At 42.0% G+C, this 18,048-nt stretch overlaps 1 protein-coding gene across 1 annotated transcript in view; it reads left to right on the top strand.

Annotated features, from left to right (window-relative positions):
* RB1 (RB transcriptional corepressor 1) overlaps positions 1–18,048 on the top strand; it is a 1,278,597-nt gene that overhangs the window by 182,149 nt on the left and 1,078,400 nt on the right. Inside the window, exons 6-7 of the mRNA XM_085621884.1 lie at positions 4,458–4,525; positions 10,535–10,645. Of these exons, the coding sequence (XP_085478010.1) occupies positions 4,458–4,525; positions 10,535–10,645 (179 nt within the window). The remainder of the gene's footprint in view (positions 1–4,457; positions 4,526–10,534; positions 10,646–18,048) is intronic.

Here is an 18,048-nt window from a genome sequence, read left to right on the forward strand (position 1 = left end):
CGTGGGGCAATGCGCTACAGATGTGCTGGACAGGAATGTTTGCGTATGCCTTTCCCCCCTTTCCTCTAATACTGAAAGTCTTGAGGAAAATGAAATCAGAGCCGTGCCATCTGATTGTGATTGCACCAGCGTGGCCGAGAGAAGCGTGGTTCTCCGAACTGATCAGCCTCTCAACAACACCCAGGATACAGTTCCCATTAGTGCAGGATCTGATAACGATGAACAACGGACAGATACTGCATCCAAATTTGAAATCGCTCAGCTTGTCAGCATGGAACCTCACGAGCATGAATTCCACCTGTTAAAGATCCCTCAGGACTGCAGAGACATTCTGTCACGATCCCGGACAGTCTCCACAAACAAAACATATGCGGCGAAATGGAAAAGGTTCTGTCACTGGTGTGCATCTAACAATTTGCATCCATTTCGGGTCTCTTCTGATCAGATTCTCCCATATCTACTGACATTGGCAAAATCTGGACTCTCTCATATGTCCATAAAAGTACACCTCGCCGCAATTTCAAGGTACACAAGAGTGACTGATCAGCCCTCTCTTTGGTCTCAAAGAGTTATTAAAGAATTCCTTAGAGGGCTCTTCCGAATGTTCCCTCCTGTTCAAAGGCCAGTGGTTCCTTGGAACCTGAATATAGTCCTTACACAGTTAATGAAACCGCCCTTCGAGCCTATCCATAAGGCGGAGTTACAATTTGTCTCATGGAAGACAGCGTTATTGTTAGCGCTCACATCGGCAAGAAGAGTCAGCGAGATTCAGGCGTTCTCGATTGCAGAACCATTCCTACAATTCAGGCAGGACAGAGTGATTCTCAGAACGAATCCCAAATTTATTCCTAAAGTCCCTTCCAGTTTTCACCTGAATGAACCAATAGTTTTGCCTACATTCTTTAAAGACTCGTCAACAGCGGCTGAAAGAGCATTGCACTCTTTAGACATTAAACGATGTCTCAAATTCTATATCGACAAGACCCAGTCATTCAGAAAAACAAATCAGCTTTTCGTAGCCTTTGCTGGTCCCAGGAAAGGGGTGGCACTTTCTAGATCTACTATCTCGAGGTGGATATCGTCAGCAATATCCTTGTGTCATGTCAAGGCTGGGAAACCTTTGCAAACCAAAGTACGTGCGCACTCCACGAGGAAGATGGCAACTTCTACGGCCCTATTTGCAGGGGTGCCATTGCCAGACATTTGCAGAGCTGCGACATGGAAGAATGCGCACACCTTTACTAGACATTATTGTCTGGATGCAGCGTGGAGAAAGGATGCAGCAGTGGGACAGGCAGTTCTACGGCACCTATTTCATTAAGGTATTTATCATGGATTATAGCGATGTATGTATGTACAGATGTATGTCTATTTACGCAGCTTTTTCAGATAATGCAATGTATGTTAACATGCTATCCATAAGAGCAGAGCCTACTTTTGTTGGGGTTCTAGCCTGGAAATGCAGTTTGGGATAAGTACTGCTTACTATTCTGATACAAGCATGTGAATCTATGAAAGATTCAATACTGGAGAAAGAACTAGTTACTTACCTGTACACTATGGTTCTCCAGTATTATCTTTTATAGAGTCACATGCGGCCCGCCCACCTCCCCATTTCTCAGGCAGAACCTCATTGTCTCTAGTGTTTTTTAGTCTCGCACTCGGGGCTGGAAATCTGAGGCAGGAAGGCTCTGCTGGGGAGTGTGAGGGCAGGGCTAGCAGCCGATTGGCTGAGTCTTGGACCACATAATGATGAGATTTGGTTACCAAATAAGAGGATTCCCTATGGGATTTTGCTATGCAGTTTTCTTATACTGCTGTGGTCATTCTGTTACCGTGAGACTCCCACCATGACAACGGGGAAGATACAAGCATGTGAATCTATGAAAGATAATACTGGAGAACCATAGTGTACAGGTAAGTAACTAGTTCTATTTTCCAATCAGAACCTCTTTTAGTTTATTGGTATACACTGAGAATAAAAATGGGGCAAGAAAGAATCCCTGTCTAACGCCCTTTTCAATTTTAAAGGGCTTTGTACATTCCCCTTGACTCCCATAACGGACCACTACCTCAGCCATGGTGTAAAGCTGTCTTGTAAATGTAATTATAGCAGGATCCACACCCATTGTATCCATGATAGACCAGAGTTTGGTGTGGGACACACAATCAAGAGCAGATGGCAAGTCCATGAACGCCATATAAAATTGCCCTTTCTTTGCCAAAGCATATTTAGATGTCATTAAACCAAATTGAGACACTGGTCCAGTGTCCCCTTCCCTTTTCTAAAACCATATTGTACCTCAACGAGGACCTTAGCTTCCATTGCCCATTCCTCCAACCTATCGAGTAGTAATCTGCCCATTAGTTTGGCTGTACTATCTATTAGAGAAATTGGACGATAGTTTACAGGATTTGAAACCTCACCCTTCTTGTAGGTTAGAATTATTATTAAGATTGCTTCCAGAATGTCAAGGGGCCTACTTTGGCTACTGTGCTAAACTGTGGTCAAGAGGGTTGCTTACTGTCAAAGAAAATGTCCAACGGAACTCAATCTGGGCCTGCCGCTTTCAGGGTAGAAAATTGTTGAAATTCAATTTGTGACATTTGTTCATTGCCACCCTGGGTGCAACACCTCTCCAGAGAGAAATTACATGAGGGCAATAGCCGACTCAAGCAAAGTCTTTTGAGGTTTTATTGTGATACTTCAAAATTGTATCTGAAAATGGTACTCTCTTCTGAAGAGGGCAATTCTGCCGAAGATTGAGATGGAAAGAGCACATCAGTTATTGAGATCATTCTTAAGAGTCCAGTAGTTGGGACGCCCAGCTCACTCATCTAAGTTTTAGCAGTGAATAAAGCCAGTTTATTCTACTTTGAGCTGTGATTGTTATTTGGAAGCTTCTTCGTCATCCAGAACTGCTAACGGTATTGACTTGGGCCACTAAATATTCTACATTTATTAAAGCAAAAGGCCTGTATGAGTCAAAAGAGTCGGAAGTGTGAGTCCTTTGCAATCAATCGTATTGCTGTCTTGCATAGGTCACCTGGCAGTGTGCGCTTCATCAGATTCCTACAGTATATCCAGTGTGTGTAACAGTTTTAAGTGTGAGTATCTTAAACAGGTCAAACAGTATGCCATAAAGTCCTGTTTTTCTTTTCATGAATTCCCCCTCCCCCCCACCCCGGACTGGATGTTCAAAGGCAGTGGACAATTCCTTGGCAGTTATTCTGCCTCCAGTAGGTCTCTTCCAGCCTGGATGAACAGCTTTCCAAGGGGATTCTTTATGAAGTTAGAGAGGTTGTCATTTGAGTCAATGTATAAGACTTAGAAATGAGTAACCAGTTCACTTCCTCTATCATCTACCAATTAGGCATTCAGGAAACCTCCCTAACATGTCTAACCATCTCCTCTTTTGAACTCAACCAGTGTAGTAGTTTTGACGTTTTATCCCTATATTCATAAATGGATCTTTTGCTTGCTAATCAGCAGATCCTGGAATCATCAAACATTTCTGATTTTAGAGATGATATATTTCAGTTCCTGTAGGGTGTCTTCATCACCTATGACCAGGTATTGTTTTTCAACTTCCAGCATTCCTAAGGTAGACCTTAGACTTCCCTCTCAAGACAGGTTGAAAAGCCTTCCTAAATATCTGTAACAAATTGTCCCATCCCATGTTTGTCTGAACATAAAAAGTAGCCTCCAAAAGTTTATCTGTCGACCACTTGGCATTTAGTCACTATATTTCCCGGGTCACTGTCTTGCGATTGAGAGGCTTGAATGCTTAGACAGAAGAGAGATCACTCACCAATATGCATGTGTCTGATGCCATATGCACATCAGACTTCGGCACGAAGAAGTAATCTAAGCATGAAATTATTTATGCACAGGGAACTAAAATGTCTACTGGGGTTCTGCATGATGCCAAGACATAGACTTGGGGAGGAAGCAAAGTCAGATAACGAAGTCTATTAATTGACTTTTGTCTGACATGAGCTACTGTCAGTCAGGAATCAAGAGTCTGTTGTAGTCTCAAACAATTATGGTCAACCTAATTGGGCCTAGATAACTAGAGATCAGAGAGCATCTGTGATATCGGTGGATAATTAAGGTGGTTCATATTCAATAAAGAATGTCCTGTTCTTTCCCCCGAATGGCAGATAATGTACCTGCCTTAATACTCCTGCAAACTTTTTGACCTACAATTAGGCCTGTCTCCTTTGTGCCACAGTTACCAGTGGGTTGAACTCAAGTTAATTTAGTGACTTTGAGGGTTCACCTTTCCTTGAGTGGAGTAGTAACCCACTCTAATTAATAATAGTGTCTTACAGGGGTTCAGGTGAAAAGAATTAAAGCTTAAATTTCAGTATGAATAAAGGTACCATTCCAAAACAAAAACTGATTGTTGTAATTTATAATAATTCAAGTCTTTTTTTTTTTCTTTGATCTGTAGGATTTCCTCAGACATCTCCCCAGCTGCTCTTTTTAAAGTTACCTGGATCACATTTCTGCTAGTTAAGGGTAAGTTAATCATTGTTGTCATGCTAACCTGACTGCACTTTGGATGTTTAGTGACTCTTGCTGCTAAACAATGATCATTGTTGTCCTCATCTGTAGACAATTAATGAGCATTGGATTCACAATCTTTCTGTCATTCATGCATCTACCTAAGAAGCATTCAAGCAAATAAATCAGTCAAAACTAGTTGGAGGTTCGCATAGTTTGTAAAAAGACCGTGTTCCAGGTGTTCTGCTACTTTATGCTGCCCCTTACCAGTCGTCGCTTTTTATGCAGAATGATGTTAATTCACAGTTGATTTCAGATGAACCAGTTACCTTAAGTTATTTTACACAGAGTCATGGCAGCAAGATATCTCCTGCTGTAAATTGCAGCAGTCATGTGTTCCAACTCTGGCTTGTACTCTACTGGATTCTTACTATGGTGCATACATGGCCCAATTTCTGCTTCTACCTATCATTTTGTTTCGGCCAACCAACTCTTGGTGCCCAGATCGCCTTGCATGTTAAATCAATGTGTGTTTTGACTAATAAGGAGCCATATGAACATTTTATAGTGTACCTTTAATGATTAAGAATGCATTATAAGATTTATCAAGTGAGTTTGTGGATTAAGACACCCTTGCGTCGTCAGTTCACATTTTTTGTGACTTTTCCAGTAAGCCTTGAAATCTGAACTGGCCCACACCATGTGCTCATACCCCGGGTCATCTGATCTATATTTTGTGTAAGTATCTAACATTTGAGGGACATTTTGTAGCGAAACCCAGAGGTTAAATATGATTGGTTAAAATAATTGAACAGATTATACTTAAATTGGGCTGTTTTGGAAAGATTAACAGGTGAGCTTGCAGTCTACACGTGCTAAAGTTGCTAAGGACTCGGATCTTGAGCTTGATATGGTCCTCATGTACACTCCATGGATTGGATGAATATAAACCTGTGTTTCTGGTGATTGCCTCATGATGTAGGGATTAACACTGCAAAACTTTGTGAATACCCTATAATATACATTAAGCCCTGATGAAGTTCCTAGTGCGACAGGAACAAACCAAGTTGGCTGATTTTAATTCATGTGCAATAATTTTGGAATAATAAAAGAAGATGATGGGCTGAAATTTGATACATTGAATTTATTTTCTGGTGCACCTTCCATTTGAAGAATAGATGGGTAAAGGTTGCTGAAGCCCATCGCGTACCTATAGCAACGCAATGATGTGGCTCATTTATGATACCCTTCTTTACTGAAAACAGTGGGTTTTGGCTTTGATCACTAACAGCCCAAAAAGTACACCGATCTTGTCAGATAGTCCAATAAGAATTTAGGAGCTTATGTCCCTTATCGGATAAATATAAAAGTAAGCTGCATACTATTAAGTTCTGTGTGTTTTAGAGTGTATTTTATTCCCTCTACATCTCTGGGATAGACATCCCCTTGGCAAATGGTTCAGCTGTCATTGACCTGTTAGACATGTTTTTTACCCTTTGCAGAAGAGTGTTTGTACAGGTCTTTTATACGTTTTGGATTTCTCCCCAAAATTCTTACGCTTTAACACTTCTTGTGTATACTCCCATCTAACAGTACCAAACACCTTTTCTATGCCTATCACAGCTACTACTTCAATGCTATTCAGCACATTAAAGAGCTTTCTCTGCTTGGGTAATGTCCTGCTGTTTGCGACAAACCCAGATTGGTCTGAGTGTATCAAATCGGAAAATACATTAAGAGCTTGGACACCAGTATTTTCCTAAGTATTTTAAAATCGGTGTTAAGCATGGAAAGTGGTTGGTATACATTATGAGTGGGCCATAGTACAGCAGTAGTAGTTAAAGGAACATTTTGTATTTTCTAATTGCACGAAATAGCTGTAGCAGAATGGCCCCCAACAGGGATAACCGATACATGCAATACCCGAAGACCCATTAGTATGGTAATAAAAGTAAATGGGGTCGAAATGGGGAAAAGGGTTAGGAACGGGGCCAGAAATGATATAGCCATGGGAAAAGTGAAGTGAATGATAAAATATTGTCAGTAGTTGCAAACCACAAGTCATGACGATTTATATAAATGCTTCAATACAACATTCAACCATGGTATAATAACAACAGTGGTTTATGCATAGCACAGCTGGAGATCATTGTAATAATAAAGGATCGTCAATGAAGTAAGAATGCAGGTCCCCTCAAAAAATTTACACAAAATGAGAAAAGCCAAAAAAAAAGGCGATGAACGAGAGCCGAGCTCCATCCCTCCCTCGTCCGTAGCCCCATCAAGATTATAGGGTGCCAACATTTGTACAGCACCACTCCTTTGCTCTACAGAAGAAAATTTAAACGATACCGATCGTAATGGGGGAGCCCTGTGGATCATAGATTGGCTCAGGAGATAATTCATATGGTGACCTAAAAATGGAGTGAAGCGCAATGGACCTGTAGCATCCCAGAGTCGGATGGCAATAGGACGTGGGTCAGAAGTGACGTCAAGGTATAGGGACAGTCGGAGATCAAAGACTGGGATTATCCTCCGGGAAGCACCAAAGAAACATGCCACAGACCTTGTCTTAGGTGTCCAGTTTGTCGTTAAGTTTGTACTTAGCGTGTTCCCGCAGTGTTTCTTTAAGCAATTCTGTAAGCCCCTCCTGGTCCTTGGAAATTGTGGCCTGATGCCAGTGGTGGTGGTTACATGTATTGCCAACTGCCAAATAGGTAGATTGTCAACGGTGATCATGGGAATCTGTTTAGGGAGTACTGCAATTAGCTATTTTCTAAGTATGAGAGGGGAGGTGAGACTAATCTTGTAAGGGTGGTTGTTTCATTCCAGTAGTTATGGGGTGTGTATCCCCTCTTATGGAGCATAAGAATTTAGCCTTAAGGCTGTCTTTGTGTTCCATTTGTTTAGAGAGCCTGTGAGATTGTTAATGTATTTCGCGGAGAGTAGCTCATTTGTTTCTGGGCAAAAAGAGTGGAGTCCAACGTCCAAAAAGAAGCTTAGTATATTTTTAGTGTGTTGCAGACAGGAGCAGTATTTAAAAGGGTATAATATTCCTGTTTACCTCCACCTACTTCATTTCTCCCATCAAGTGTTGCACTGCACCTTGTAGTGGCTTGCCTCTGTCAAGCCTCATTAAAAGAGGCAAGCATGTGACCTGTTTTATCTCCCTCATGCTGTACTTCGGAAGTGTACTGTTGATAGTCCATGCCTCTGAAATATTCAAGAATCTGTGCATATATTCCTTTGAATAGTTGAAAGTAATTTGCCATCTCAATTATGATTCTGTACCAAATGTTTCTCTGTTCAGAAACGTATCTAGTCTAGTATGAGGTATGTGCAATGGAGGGTAAAATGAATATTCCCTTGTTGGTGGCTGTTCATTTCTCAAGGCATGTAACATACACTTTTGTTTTTCCAGCTACTTAATAGTCTTATTCTTTTAAGGCTCTTTGCTCCGTGTAATGGAGTAAAGGTCCTATGCCAAACTGTATTGGCCACACTATTGAAAGTTGCCACCACTAATTAGCGGGATTTACGGGTTTAGTGAGAACCATGGCCAATATCTACTTAGGAGCTCCACTGGCGGTCCCATTTCAGGCATAAATCCCCATTCATTTCTATTAATTGCCCATCTTCTGTACCTTGCACAAATAAAGATCTGTGCTATTCATCGCTTATACTGTTGGTGCGTAAAAAATTAATTATACTCCTCTTGCATAAGCTGAATACTATGTAGCAAATAATTATCTTGTCCATATTCTTTGGCGCATCTGGATTTCTGTTTGCCCAGTTTCTTGAAGAATAGCAATGCCTGTTCCGTTGCGTTTAAGGTATGAGTTAATGTTATGTCTTTTAGCCTGGCCTTGTGACTATTCAGTTTGATGCTTCTATCACTATTGTGTATTCCATAGGCAGAAGCAGGTCCTTTGATAGAAGACCTGCTGCTGTGGACATGGTGAAACAGATAATGTTAGATTATGATTTAACACTATGAATTCATTGGACCTGATACAGTTTGCCCTGCCCTTAATTCCCCAATCAAATAAAAACTAAACCAAATGTCAACTTGTTAGATTACTAGTGGTATTATTTACCTCCTAAAAAAAGAGGGATGGCAACCTGGGAAAGTGGGTTTACCCAAAAGAAGACTGACGTGCCTGTAGGCCCTTTAGGCCCACAACATTCAAACATAAGCCTGATTTTGTCTTACCCATTGGTTATTTTTTAGTTAGACTCTACCTTTGTTTATATACATTGGATTGCCTACGGTCATTGGTGTTAGGCCCGGGCATGAAGGGATACTATTGTGTAATTTCTCTGGACATAAGTCTGACTTTGAGTCTTCTGGTTTTGCAGAGATGAGTGTCAAATCTAGCAGGCATTTCAAAGCCTTACATTTGTTGGATGCTGTTTGTTCAGTCCTACAAAGCCTGGTTGGCTTCTTCTGATACTCTTCATCCCCCATCTCGAGTCGGTGCAAGGCTGGTCCTACTTTTGATTTGAGTTGAAGTTTCCAGTCTTAGCTACTATTCTGCCACCTAGGCCACTGTGTTGAAATAGGGTTTCCCACTATGGAGGACCTTGAGCTTTGTTGGAAATAGCAACATCTACTTGTTGCATATGGTATGTAGTTTTCTTTTGACTTTCAGAGAATACTTGTGTAAATTTTGCACTGTAAGCTGTGAAAGGAAATGATATGTACTTTGTGTACTTGTATGATATTGGGTCCAGGAGTCTTGCAGCTTGTATGTTGGTTGGATCCCTGTATTTGAGCAGTTAAGCTGTTACTGGTTGTGTGAGAGACCCAGCCTGGCAGGAAGACTGGTCACTGTATGCTCTCCCCACCACAAAAAACATAACCCAGACTATTGAGAGCTACCTTTTTTCCAACCAGTCTTTCAGAAATTCCATGGATGGTCCTTCTTTTTTAACGGTGTTCCCGCTATATGAATTTTAATTTCGTCTTGTATCTTTGGTGTCCTTCGAGTTGTATTTGGGGAGTTCCTGGAGTTTTGCACCTGAATCTTCAAACCTGTTACTCCATAAGCAGTCAAGGACACTTAAGTCTTTGTCATGGCTACTGTGTCCGCTAATTTGCAATGGTCTGCTCTTAATAAATTCACACTTATTTCCCATGTTGTCTATGTTGTGTTCCATGGCCGTCTTTGCTTCTTGCATAGGATTTTTTCAAACTTGTTGTTAGTGCCTAATTGCTGTCAATCAAGTGAGGCGAGCTTGTGTCTCCTCCATTGGCATTCAGAGGGTCTCTTTGTAATTTAAGTATGTGAATCTGTGAAAAATACCAATGTTGTATAACTGTAGTTACAAGCAAGCAAACGTTTTCCTTTCACATCCACCTTCCAAAAATTATGATTGTGTGACAGATGTGTCTGCGACTGCATATAAATAGCAGATGCGGATTCACAGAATTGTATATACATCAAGAGAATGTTCATATTTCCCAAGTGTTGACTTTGCGAGGATAAAATGGGCTTTGCCATTCAAATAACATGCGAGGAGATGTTGCTAATTCTTTGAACACCCACAAAGCAGGAACGTTGTGGGTGTCAACACACATCGGTAGTGGTTTGCCACACCCTTTTCTCTTTTAAACTTCTACCTACTTCATGCAGTAAGGCGTATGTGATGTAAAGAATGGGAAAGGTCTCCACAACTACCCCATTGGTACGCTCTGCTGACAATCCTCAGTTATAAGATTAACAAGCAGACACCCCAGAAGCTTATTAGGTCATGGTTTCCTCTGGTACAGCTATCGCTTTTGAGACTCCGAAAGATTATTAGAACTATGCAAATCTTAGGTGTATGCTTGTGTCAGCCTGGATACACTCTGTTTTGGTTGACCCCATAGTATTTAAGGGACTTGGCATTAAGTGGTGAGTACACAATATATGTGGCATGTTACTATTTTAGAAATTCATGGCAGGACAGTTTACTAATTTTCAAGGGAATTTTAGATAGTATTCGCTAGATTAACTAATTAATCCCTGTTTATATTTTCAGGGTCTGTTTTGCAGATGGAAGATGACTTGGTTATCTCGTTCCAGTTACTGCTATGTGTTTTTGCATATTACATAAAAATACTTCCACCTTCTCTGCTGAAAGAAACCTACAGTAAGTATTCTGGTTTGCATTTAGTCAAAATGTGTTAGTGAATGAGTTTAGAAGTTTCCTCAACTGACCTGTTATTCACTTTACGATGTTGTACTGTTAAACCTTTCTCCTTTATTCCTTCCTTTCTGGAATCCTTGAACTCAGTTAGGAAGTATGCTATAATCTAGCCACTGCAGAGTTTGCATATTGTCTAGTGGCTAACCATAAGCATTCCCATACCAGTATATTTGTTCTGGAATAATCACCTTCTGTAGACATCGACTGCAGCATTAGAGAGATTGCCTATTATGATGTTGGACTTTGCTCTTGAAAAACTATTCAATGACTATAATGGAGATGGACCACACAAATTGCATTTGATTATTCTGCGTTTTCTATATCTTAACCAACCAGTGCCTTTTAAGGAGATATTGCTGATCTCCCTTCCATAAGCTTTGCTAACACTTGGGGAAATGGAATGTGTTGTGTCCTGTGTTTATGCGTAGGAGGCCTCTAATGATCCTTGGCAGCCTCCTTACAAGTGTTATGTTATCTATTGGGTGTATTTAATGAAGTTGGCGACTCAGTGCGTTCCGTTAGCAGTTGCATGCTGAAGAATAAAGATGTGCCAATCAGCGCTGCTCGTGTGGCGTATTCTATTATGTGCTTCCTGGCTGGGAGGACGCTGCAAATGGCAATAAGGTATGAGATATGTGCCGCCAAGAGTACAAGACTGTTCTCCCTGAAAATTTGTCATTGTCCACTAAACTGTTTGTGCATGCCACGTGCGCCCCAAGAAGCGGTCTACAGTTGACATATTTAGAGTCAAAGCGCCACTCCAGCTTTTGAGAAGCCCTTGAAGAAGCTGAAGGCCCTACAGAGGAGCGTCATCAGTTAGCCTGCCAAAAGAATCTACTGCTAAGGCCGAAAGAAGAGATACTGAGCTGGACTATAACACAGAGCCAGCATCGATACAAAGTAGAAACGCTAATGGCAGTGACAACCAGGTACACAGACCAGCTAAAAGCAGCGACAACCAGGCATAAGAAAATGCTAAAGGCAGCGACAACCAATTGCAGGAAAGCTTTAAAGGCGAAGCCGACCAAGCACAGAGAAACGCTAAAGGCATCAACAACCAGGTACAGAAAGTACAGCTGTACTTAACAAAGTGCATGGGAAATGAGCCACCCAACCTCCAATCAAGATGTGGCCGGGTCTGGTGGGCTCAAAATAGCACATGGCATCCACAATAAACTCAAGCATTGAAACATGGTTGTGCTTATGAAGCGGTTAGTCTCTGCAGAAGGGACCACAAAGACCGTTGGTGGCGTTGCTGCTTTCCTGAAACCATCACCTCCTTCCACAACTGCAAAAAAGCAGAATATTGGCACCAGGTGGACTGCCTGGACTTAAAAATTTGATGATTTAATCGACGTACTAGAAAAAACAAATGGCAAGAAGATCATCAAATGCCTAAAGAACCATGCAGGTGACAGAGTAAAAGAAGAGCTAAATATATCACAAGCTGAAGAGGTATCATACCCTCAAATAAAGATGTTAAAAAAAATGTTCAATCCAATGGCAAATGTCGACTGTGAAAGGTACACCTTTTACCAATCGAGACAGCAACCTGGTGAGACAATGGATGAGTTTGTTGATAGACTTGCTAAAGTCCTAAATCACTGCAAGTTCAGTGAATACTGTAATGAATAAGCCATGTGTCTTAGAGTTATTGATGGTTGTCTGTTCTATTCATTCGGAAGATGCATGCTGCGAGAAACTATCAGTTTGCAGGAAATGCTTATGGCTGCTATAGCGGAAGAACATGCTGATTGAAAGGCTGCTGACATAAACGCTAGAACAACCCAAACTGAATCTGCATTGAGTAGGAAAAGAAAGTAGGAACACAAGACAGGGGCCCACAGAGTGATGTCTCAGGAAAAAAAAGAAACTGGGTTTGCTCTGTGGATTTTCATTCTACATGAATGTAAATGTCCCACCATCAGACAGATATGCAAAGGCTGCAGGAAAGGAAGCCATTTCATAACCGTTTGCAATGCGAGAGAGAAGCCAAGTGTGTCTCGGCGATACGAGAAAATGGACGCCAGAAAGATTCAGAGGCTCTACCCACTCCCACAAGGCCAAACAGCAACATTGACTAAGGCAAGTGGAAACGAAACTACATTGATTGTCATCAAATTCGTCTTCCAAAGGCTCATTACCGGGTGACAGTGAGGAAGATGGATGTGTGATGATGGTGTCAGTGGCAGAGCGACGTGCTCATGTTGGATTGACAGCTTGCAAAGAAAAACACATCTCGCAAGAATTGCCACATGAAGCCACAAAGTTCAATTGGACATTGTTCTAAAATCATGCTCAAGGTGAATTTTTATTCCGCAGCTTTCATTATAGACAGTGGTGCATCGTTAAACGTCATGCCGGCACAAAAGTACAAAGAACTATCTCCTATACCATGTGTAGCACCATCGAGAACAAAGGTGTACACTTGGGCAAGCTTCTACGCCACTGTGAAGTCAAGGAGCTTTTATGAAAACCATGCAGCACAAGAAAACTACAGTGCAAGCACCAATTCATGTCCTCCAAGATACGGTGTCGTGTACATGCTTATTAAGTTTTGATACTGCTGCTGATATGGGATTAATCTCTATTAACTACAACTTGAATGTTCACTGTGAAATAGTGAGTCAATTCCCAACATTGTTTCATGGACTTGGGAAACTTAAGACAATGAAGGTGTAGCTTCACATTAATGTAGACAATCGCCCTGTTGCACAGTGACACTGTCAAATTGCTTTTCACTTACAGCAAGCCCATAAAGAACTACAGACACAGTTAGAGCATGACATTCATTGAGCGCTTTTCTTGTCCAAAGCCTTGGGTTTCACCTATTGTGAAGGTGCAGAAGAATGACAGTGGAGGTTCAGTGTGCATTTCTGTTGATCTGCAACAGGTCAACAAAGCAATCAAAATAAAAAGACATTCAGGTCCACACATTGTAGACATGATCATGCAGCTGAATGGCACCAAACTATTCTCCCACCTTGATTTGAACAAAAGCTACCATCAACTTGAACTGGTAGCAAACTGTAGGTACATTACCACTTTTTCAACTCATGTTGGTTTGTTCAGATGTAAATGACTCGGTTTTTTTGTGTTGTCAGGTGTGGGAATCTCTCAAGATATCATTTGTCGAATAATTCAGCCTGTCACACATACTTTTACTTACAGTGATGATATCTTGGTGTTTGGGCCTAGACAAAAGGAGCCTGATCGAGCACTCACACAAGTATGCGGCCTGCTTGCTGATGCACGTCTCACACTAAATGCACAGAAGTGTGAGTTCCGCAAAAACAGCCTTAAGTTCTTTGGTCATATTTTCTCAGGAAATTGAATGACTCCTGACCCCGAAAATGTACAAGCATTGTCTATTTGCCCTCCAGAAGATGTGACCATGTTGCGACCCTTCTTAGACATGACCGGTTACTGCTCCAGGTACATTCGTGATTTTGCCACTGTGAATGCCTCTCTAAGAGGACTGACAAAGCGAGCTGTTCCGTTTCAATGGTCATCCGATTGTGATCGTAGTTTACTTCGATCCAACATTGCGTTCTGAGATTGTGGTAGGTGCAAGCCCGGTGGGGTTTGGTGCAATCTTTCAATTCTTGCTCAACTCTATGGTCAGCCCCATGCTCAGAGAAACATTATGACCTATGCCAACCGTAGTCTATCTCAGACTAAATTAGCTTATTCTCAACCTGAGAAAGAAAGTTTAGCTATGGAATGGGTTTGAGAACACTTCCATCTGTTTCTTTATGAGAAGCATTTCACCCTTGTCACACAGATCATCAAACGTTGCTCTCCATTTTTTGAAATCCGAAAGCCAAAGTACCCCCTCGCATCGAGAGGTGGGGGGTTGCATTTGCAGGTGTATGATTACACTATTGCACATAAACCGGGGAAGTATAAAAACCCTGCAGACTGAGGCCTACGTCATTTTTTTGTAAAGGCAAGTGCACCTACAGTCCTTTCTATTGAACAGATGCTAACCCCTACTAATATTGACTATGACATGTTCAAGCTCATAGGTGTAATTTCAACACAGTCATGGAGAAAACACACTCAACCTCTTACTGATGATATTGAGTACTAGAAATTCAAAAATGTTCTAGAAGACCTTTGTCATCCATGATGGTGTCCTACTCAGAAGGGAAAGAATAGTTATCCCTGAAAGCGTGAGGCATGAGCCAACGAGTTATTGAACTGGCACACAAAGAACATCGTGGCATTGCTGCCACAACAAGAGCCCTAAGGGATCAAGTGTGGTTCCGGTGTCTTGATGAAAAAGTTGAAAGGGAACTGAAAGCTTGTCATCTGTGTAACTGTTTGTCTTCCAAAACGACTTAGCACCCTCTAAATATGTCTGATCTCCCTAAGCAGGCTTGGTAAAGGATTGCGTTTGGCTTCTTCGGACCCCTTAATAATGGACATCATCTTATGGTAGTTGTCAATGAGTACTCACATTTTCTTCTAGTGGAAGATTTGTCATCAACCACACATGACAAAGTTATCGAGAGGCTGGATGACATTTTTCCAGCATGGTGTGTTCCTTCCCTTCTCAAATCTGACAGCGGTACACTATTCAAAAGCAGAGAGTTCAAAGACTTTTTTAACCATTTGAACATAAAACATCAGAAAGGTGCACCTGTCTGGCTACAGGCAAATGGCATTTTTGAACGAGGTATTGTGGCTAACTGAGATGGGTTGCCCTGGTGAACATGATGGTGCTGCCCCGTTTCCTGTATGAATTACAGAATTTCCCGTTTCGCGACCCTAATTCTTGGTTTCCCGGGATGGCTGCCCTGATTGGGTCCTTCCTTTGGAGGGATCAAGCTCCACGTATTCCACTGGACAAGTGCCCTAGATCGGTCTACGATGGAGGAGTAGGGGCTGCGGACATTAGGCTCTTATTACTGGGCATCTCAACTCCTAGTCATTAATGACTGTGGGCTGGAGTTACCCGGTCTACTCACTAGAACTAAGCATTTTGGGCCTCAACAAGGTGTTTGGTCTGTTATATGGAGGCCCAATTCTGTTCTGCACTCTGGAGCTTATGAAGATGGTTAGTTTGGTCTGGCGGGCACCCAGTAGGCTCACAGGTGGGATAAAATGCTGATGCAACAAACCCCCCTCTGGAATGGCTGCTGGCTATATCAGACTGCCCGGCTGGAGGGCTTTAAGAAATGGGACAGAATAGGGATCACCACTCTGGGGGACATTTGGAGTGGTTCCCATGTGAAATAATTCCAAGTTCTACATCTCCAATTTCGTCTGTCGCATACGCAATTTCACAAATAATTGCAGCTCCGACATGCCTTGGCTAGCTACCAACCACAATTCTTGCATCTCCCGGACCTCCGTCCGATTAAGGCCAAGAAATTGATGGGCTGCCTTGTACGGGGTGGCGTCTCCCAAATATACCATTCATTGGTCTGGAACGCCCTCTAAGCTTTCGGGGACCTTAGGCTTAGGTGGGAACAATGACTGGGTAACCTCGAGGATACAGAATGGAAAGAAGCATGTATGGCCCCCAGCGAAATTGTGATCTCCTCTCTGCTACGGCTGGGTCATCTAAATTATTTGCATATGACGTACCTTACACCATAATGTCTTACGCGCGCAGGTATCCTTGCCGCACCCACTTGCGCTCGATGTGGGTTCGTGGGAGCAGACTTATTTCAACATGGTATGGCAATGTTCACACTTTGCCACACACCGACAACAGATCGCCACCGTCCTTACACAGGTGTTTGAGAGACCAATTGCGTTATCGACTAGATCAGCTTTGCTGGGCCTCCTGGAGGACTTGGGGGAGTGGGGGTGTTGCACAAGGGAGGCCCATGCACTGGTGAGTATGACAACAATCATTGCCAGAAGAAATATCGCCCATAGGTGGAATTCTCCCAACCTGCCTATAGGGCAGCTATGGATTGGTTGACCAAGCACCAAAAGCTGATATATATATATGGCGAGAGTCTGTTACAAGAAGCATCTGAAGATATGAGAGACATGGTGGGAGTTTTATGGGCAGATAAATATATCGGGAAATGTACTCAGTAGTGCTGAGGGCTCCTGAAGAGATATGTGGATTGGAGGGGGTGGGAAAGATGTAGTATTCTACGGTTTTATGAGTGTATATGTTTCTTATAGGGCCAATAAAATGTGACTGTAAAAAAAAAAAAAAAAAAATCACACTGTTGGTCACTTTCAGTTAATTTTCTCTTTTATGCACTATATACAGAAATAAATTCCTTATTGCTCCATTTTACCAGCAATGGTAGAGTCTGTGGGCAGATTTTAATGTGATAAGCAGCATTTGTGCATGAAACGCATATTAACAGAATTCGTGAGTGCCTTTGTTGGCGTGCATTTCTATGTTATTGCCAGACCTACTGACTTTACCAATGCTTGAGGAAAAAAAGGCATTTGCGAGGTTGTGCTTAAGTGTGGACATATGCAATTAAGATAGTTATGTTATAAAAAGCAATTCCCAGTCCAACCACTAGAGGTCAGAGTATCCAAATTTTAAGGAAATTAGCTACATACTATTCATGTATTTAGCAACATCAATAGTTTCACTTCAAACAGAAAAATTGTATGTAAGCTATCGTGGAACAGTAGGATAAGGTGGTTACCAATGAACACATGTATATCTAATCGGATACACTGGTAGAGCACAGATATAATGAAAACATGTAAAATGTAGATATTAGATAAAGCTCTGCGACGGGAGTTTAGCAGTAATTAATTCCTGCATTCCTTTCTTGTTGAAAGAGATGACATTTCATGTTGAACATATGGTGAGAGGGGAATGCATGACTTTCTAGTGGTGGATTCAGTGGAGAGATACTGGGAGGTAACAATGCCTCAACAGTAGGCTACGTATGTTGTTTATTAACTGCAGGTGTAGAGATGATGACGGTGGTGGCTCGATGACATCAGGTGATGGCGTTTAATTATCCTCCTCCCTTTTATCTTTTCAGATCTTATTGCCATGGGCTAATTTTGCTATGAAAGCTCCTCGGGCAACCAATTTAAGAGCTTCCCAGACAGAGGAGAGGGGGACCTCGCCCATATCATTAACGGCCAGGTAGTCGGTAATCATCTGCCTGATTGATAACCCCACTTCAGAGGAGTGCAACAGCGTTTCACGTAGGCCGTATAGCGGGGGCTGGTTGGGGGGCTCATGGGCTGTTAAAGTGAGTGTGATAGCCACATGGTCGGATAGTGAGCGGGGCTCAATGGAAGAAGTCATTATCCAGTTAGAGGCCGAGGGAGAGGCTAAGAAATGGTCTAAGCGGGAACGTTTTATGCGCCGCTGAATAAAAAGTATAGTCCCGTCCATT

Source organism: Triturus cristatus, chromosome 8, assembly GCF_964204655.1.
Source record: "Triturus cristatus chromosome 8, aTriCri1.1, whole genome shotgun sequence".
In the NCBI taxonomy this organism is placed as follows: domain Eukaryota; kingdom Metazoa; phylum Chordata; class Amphibia; order Caudata; family Salamandridae; genus Triturus; species Triturus cristatus.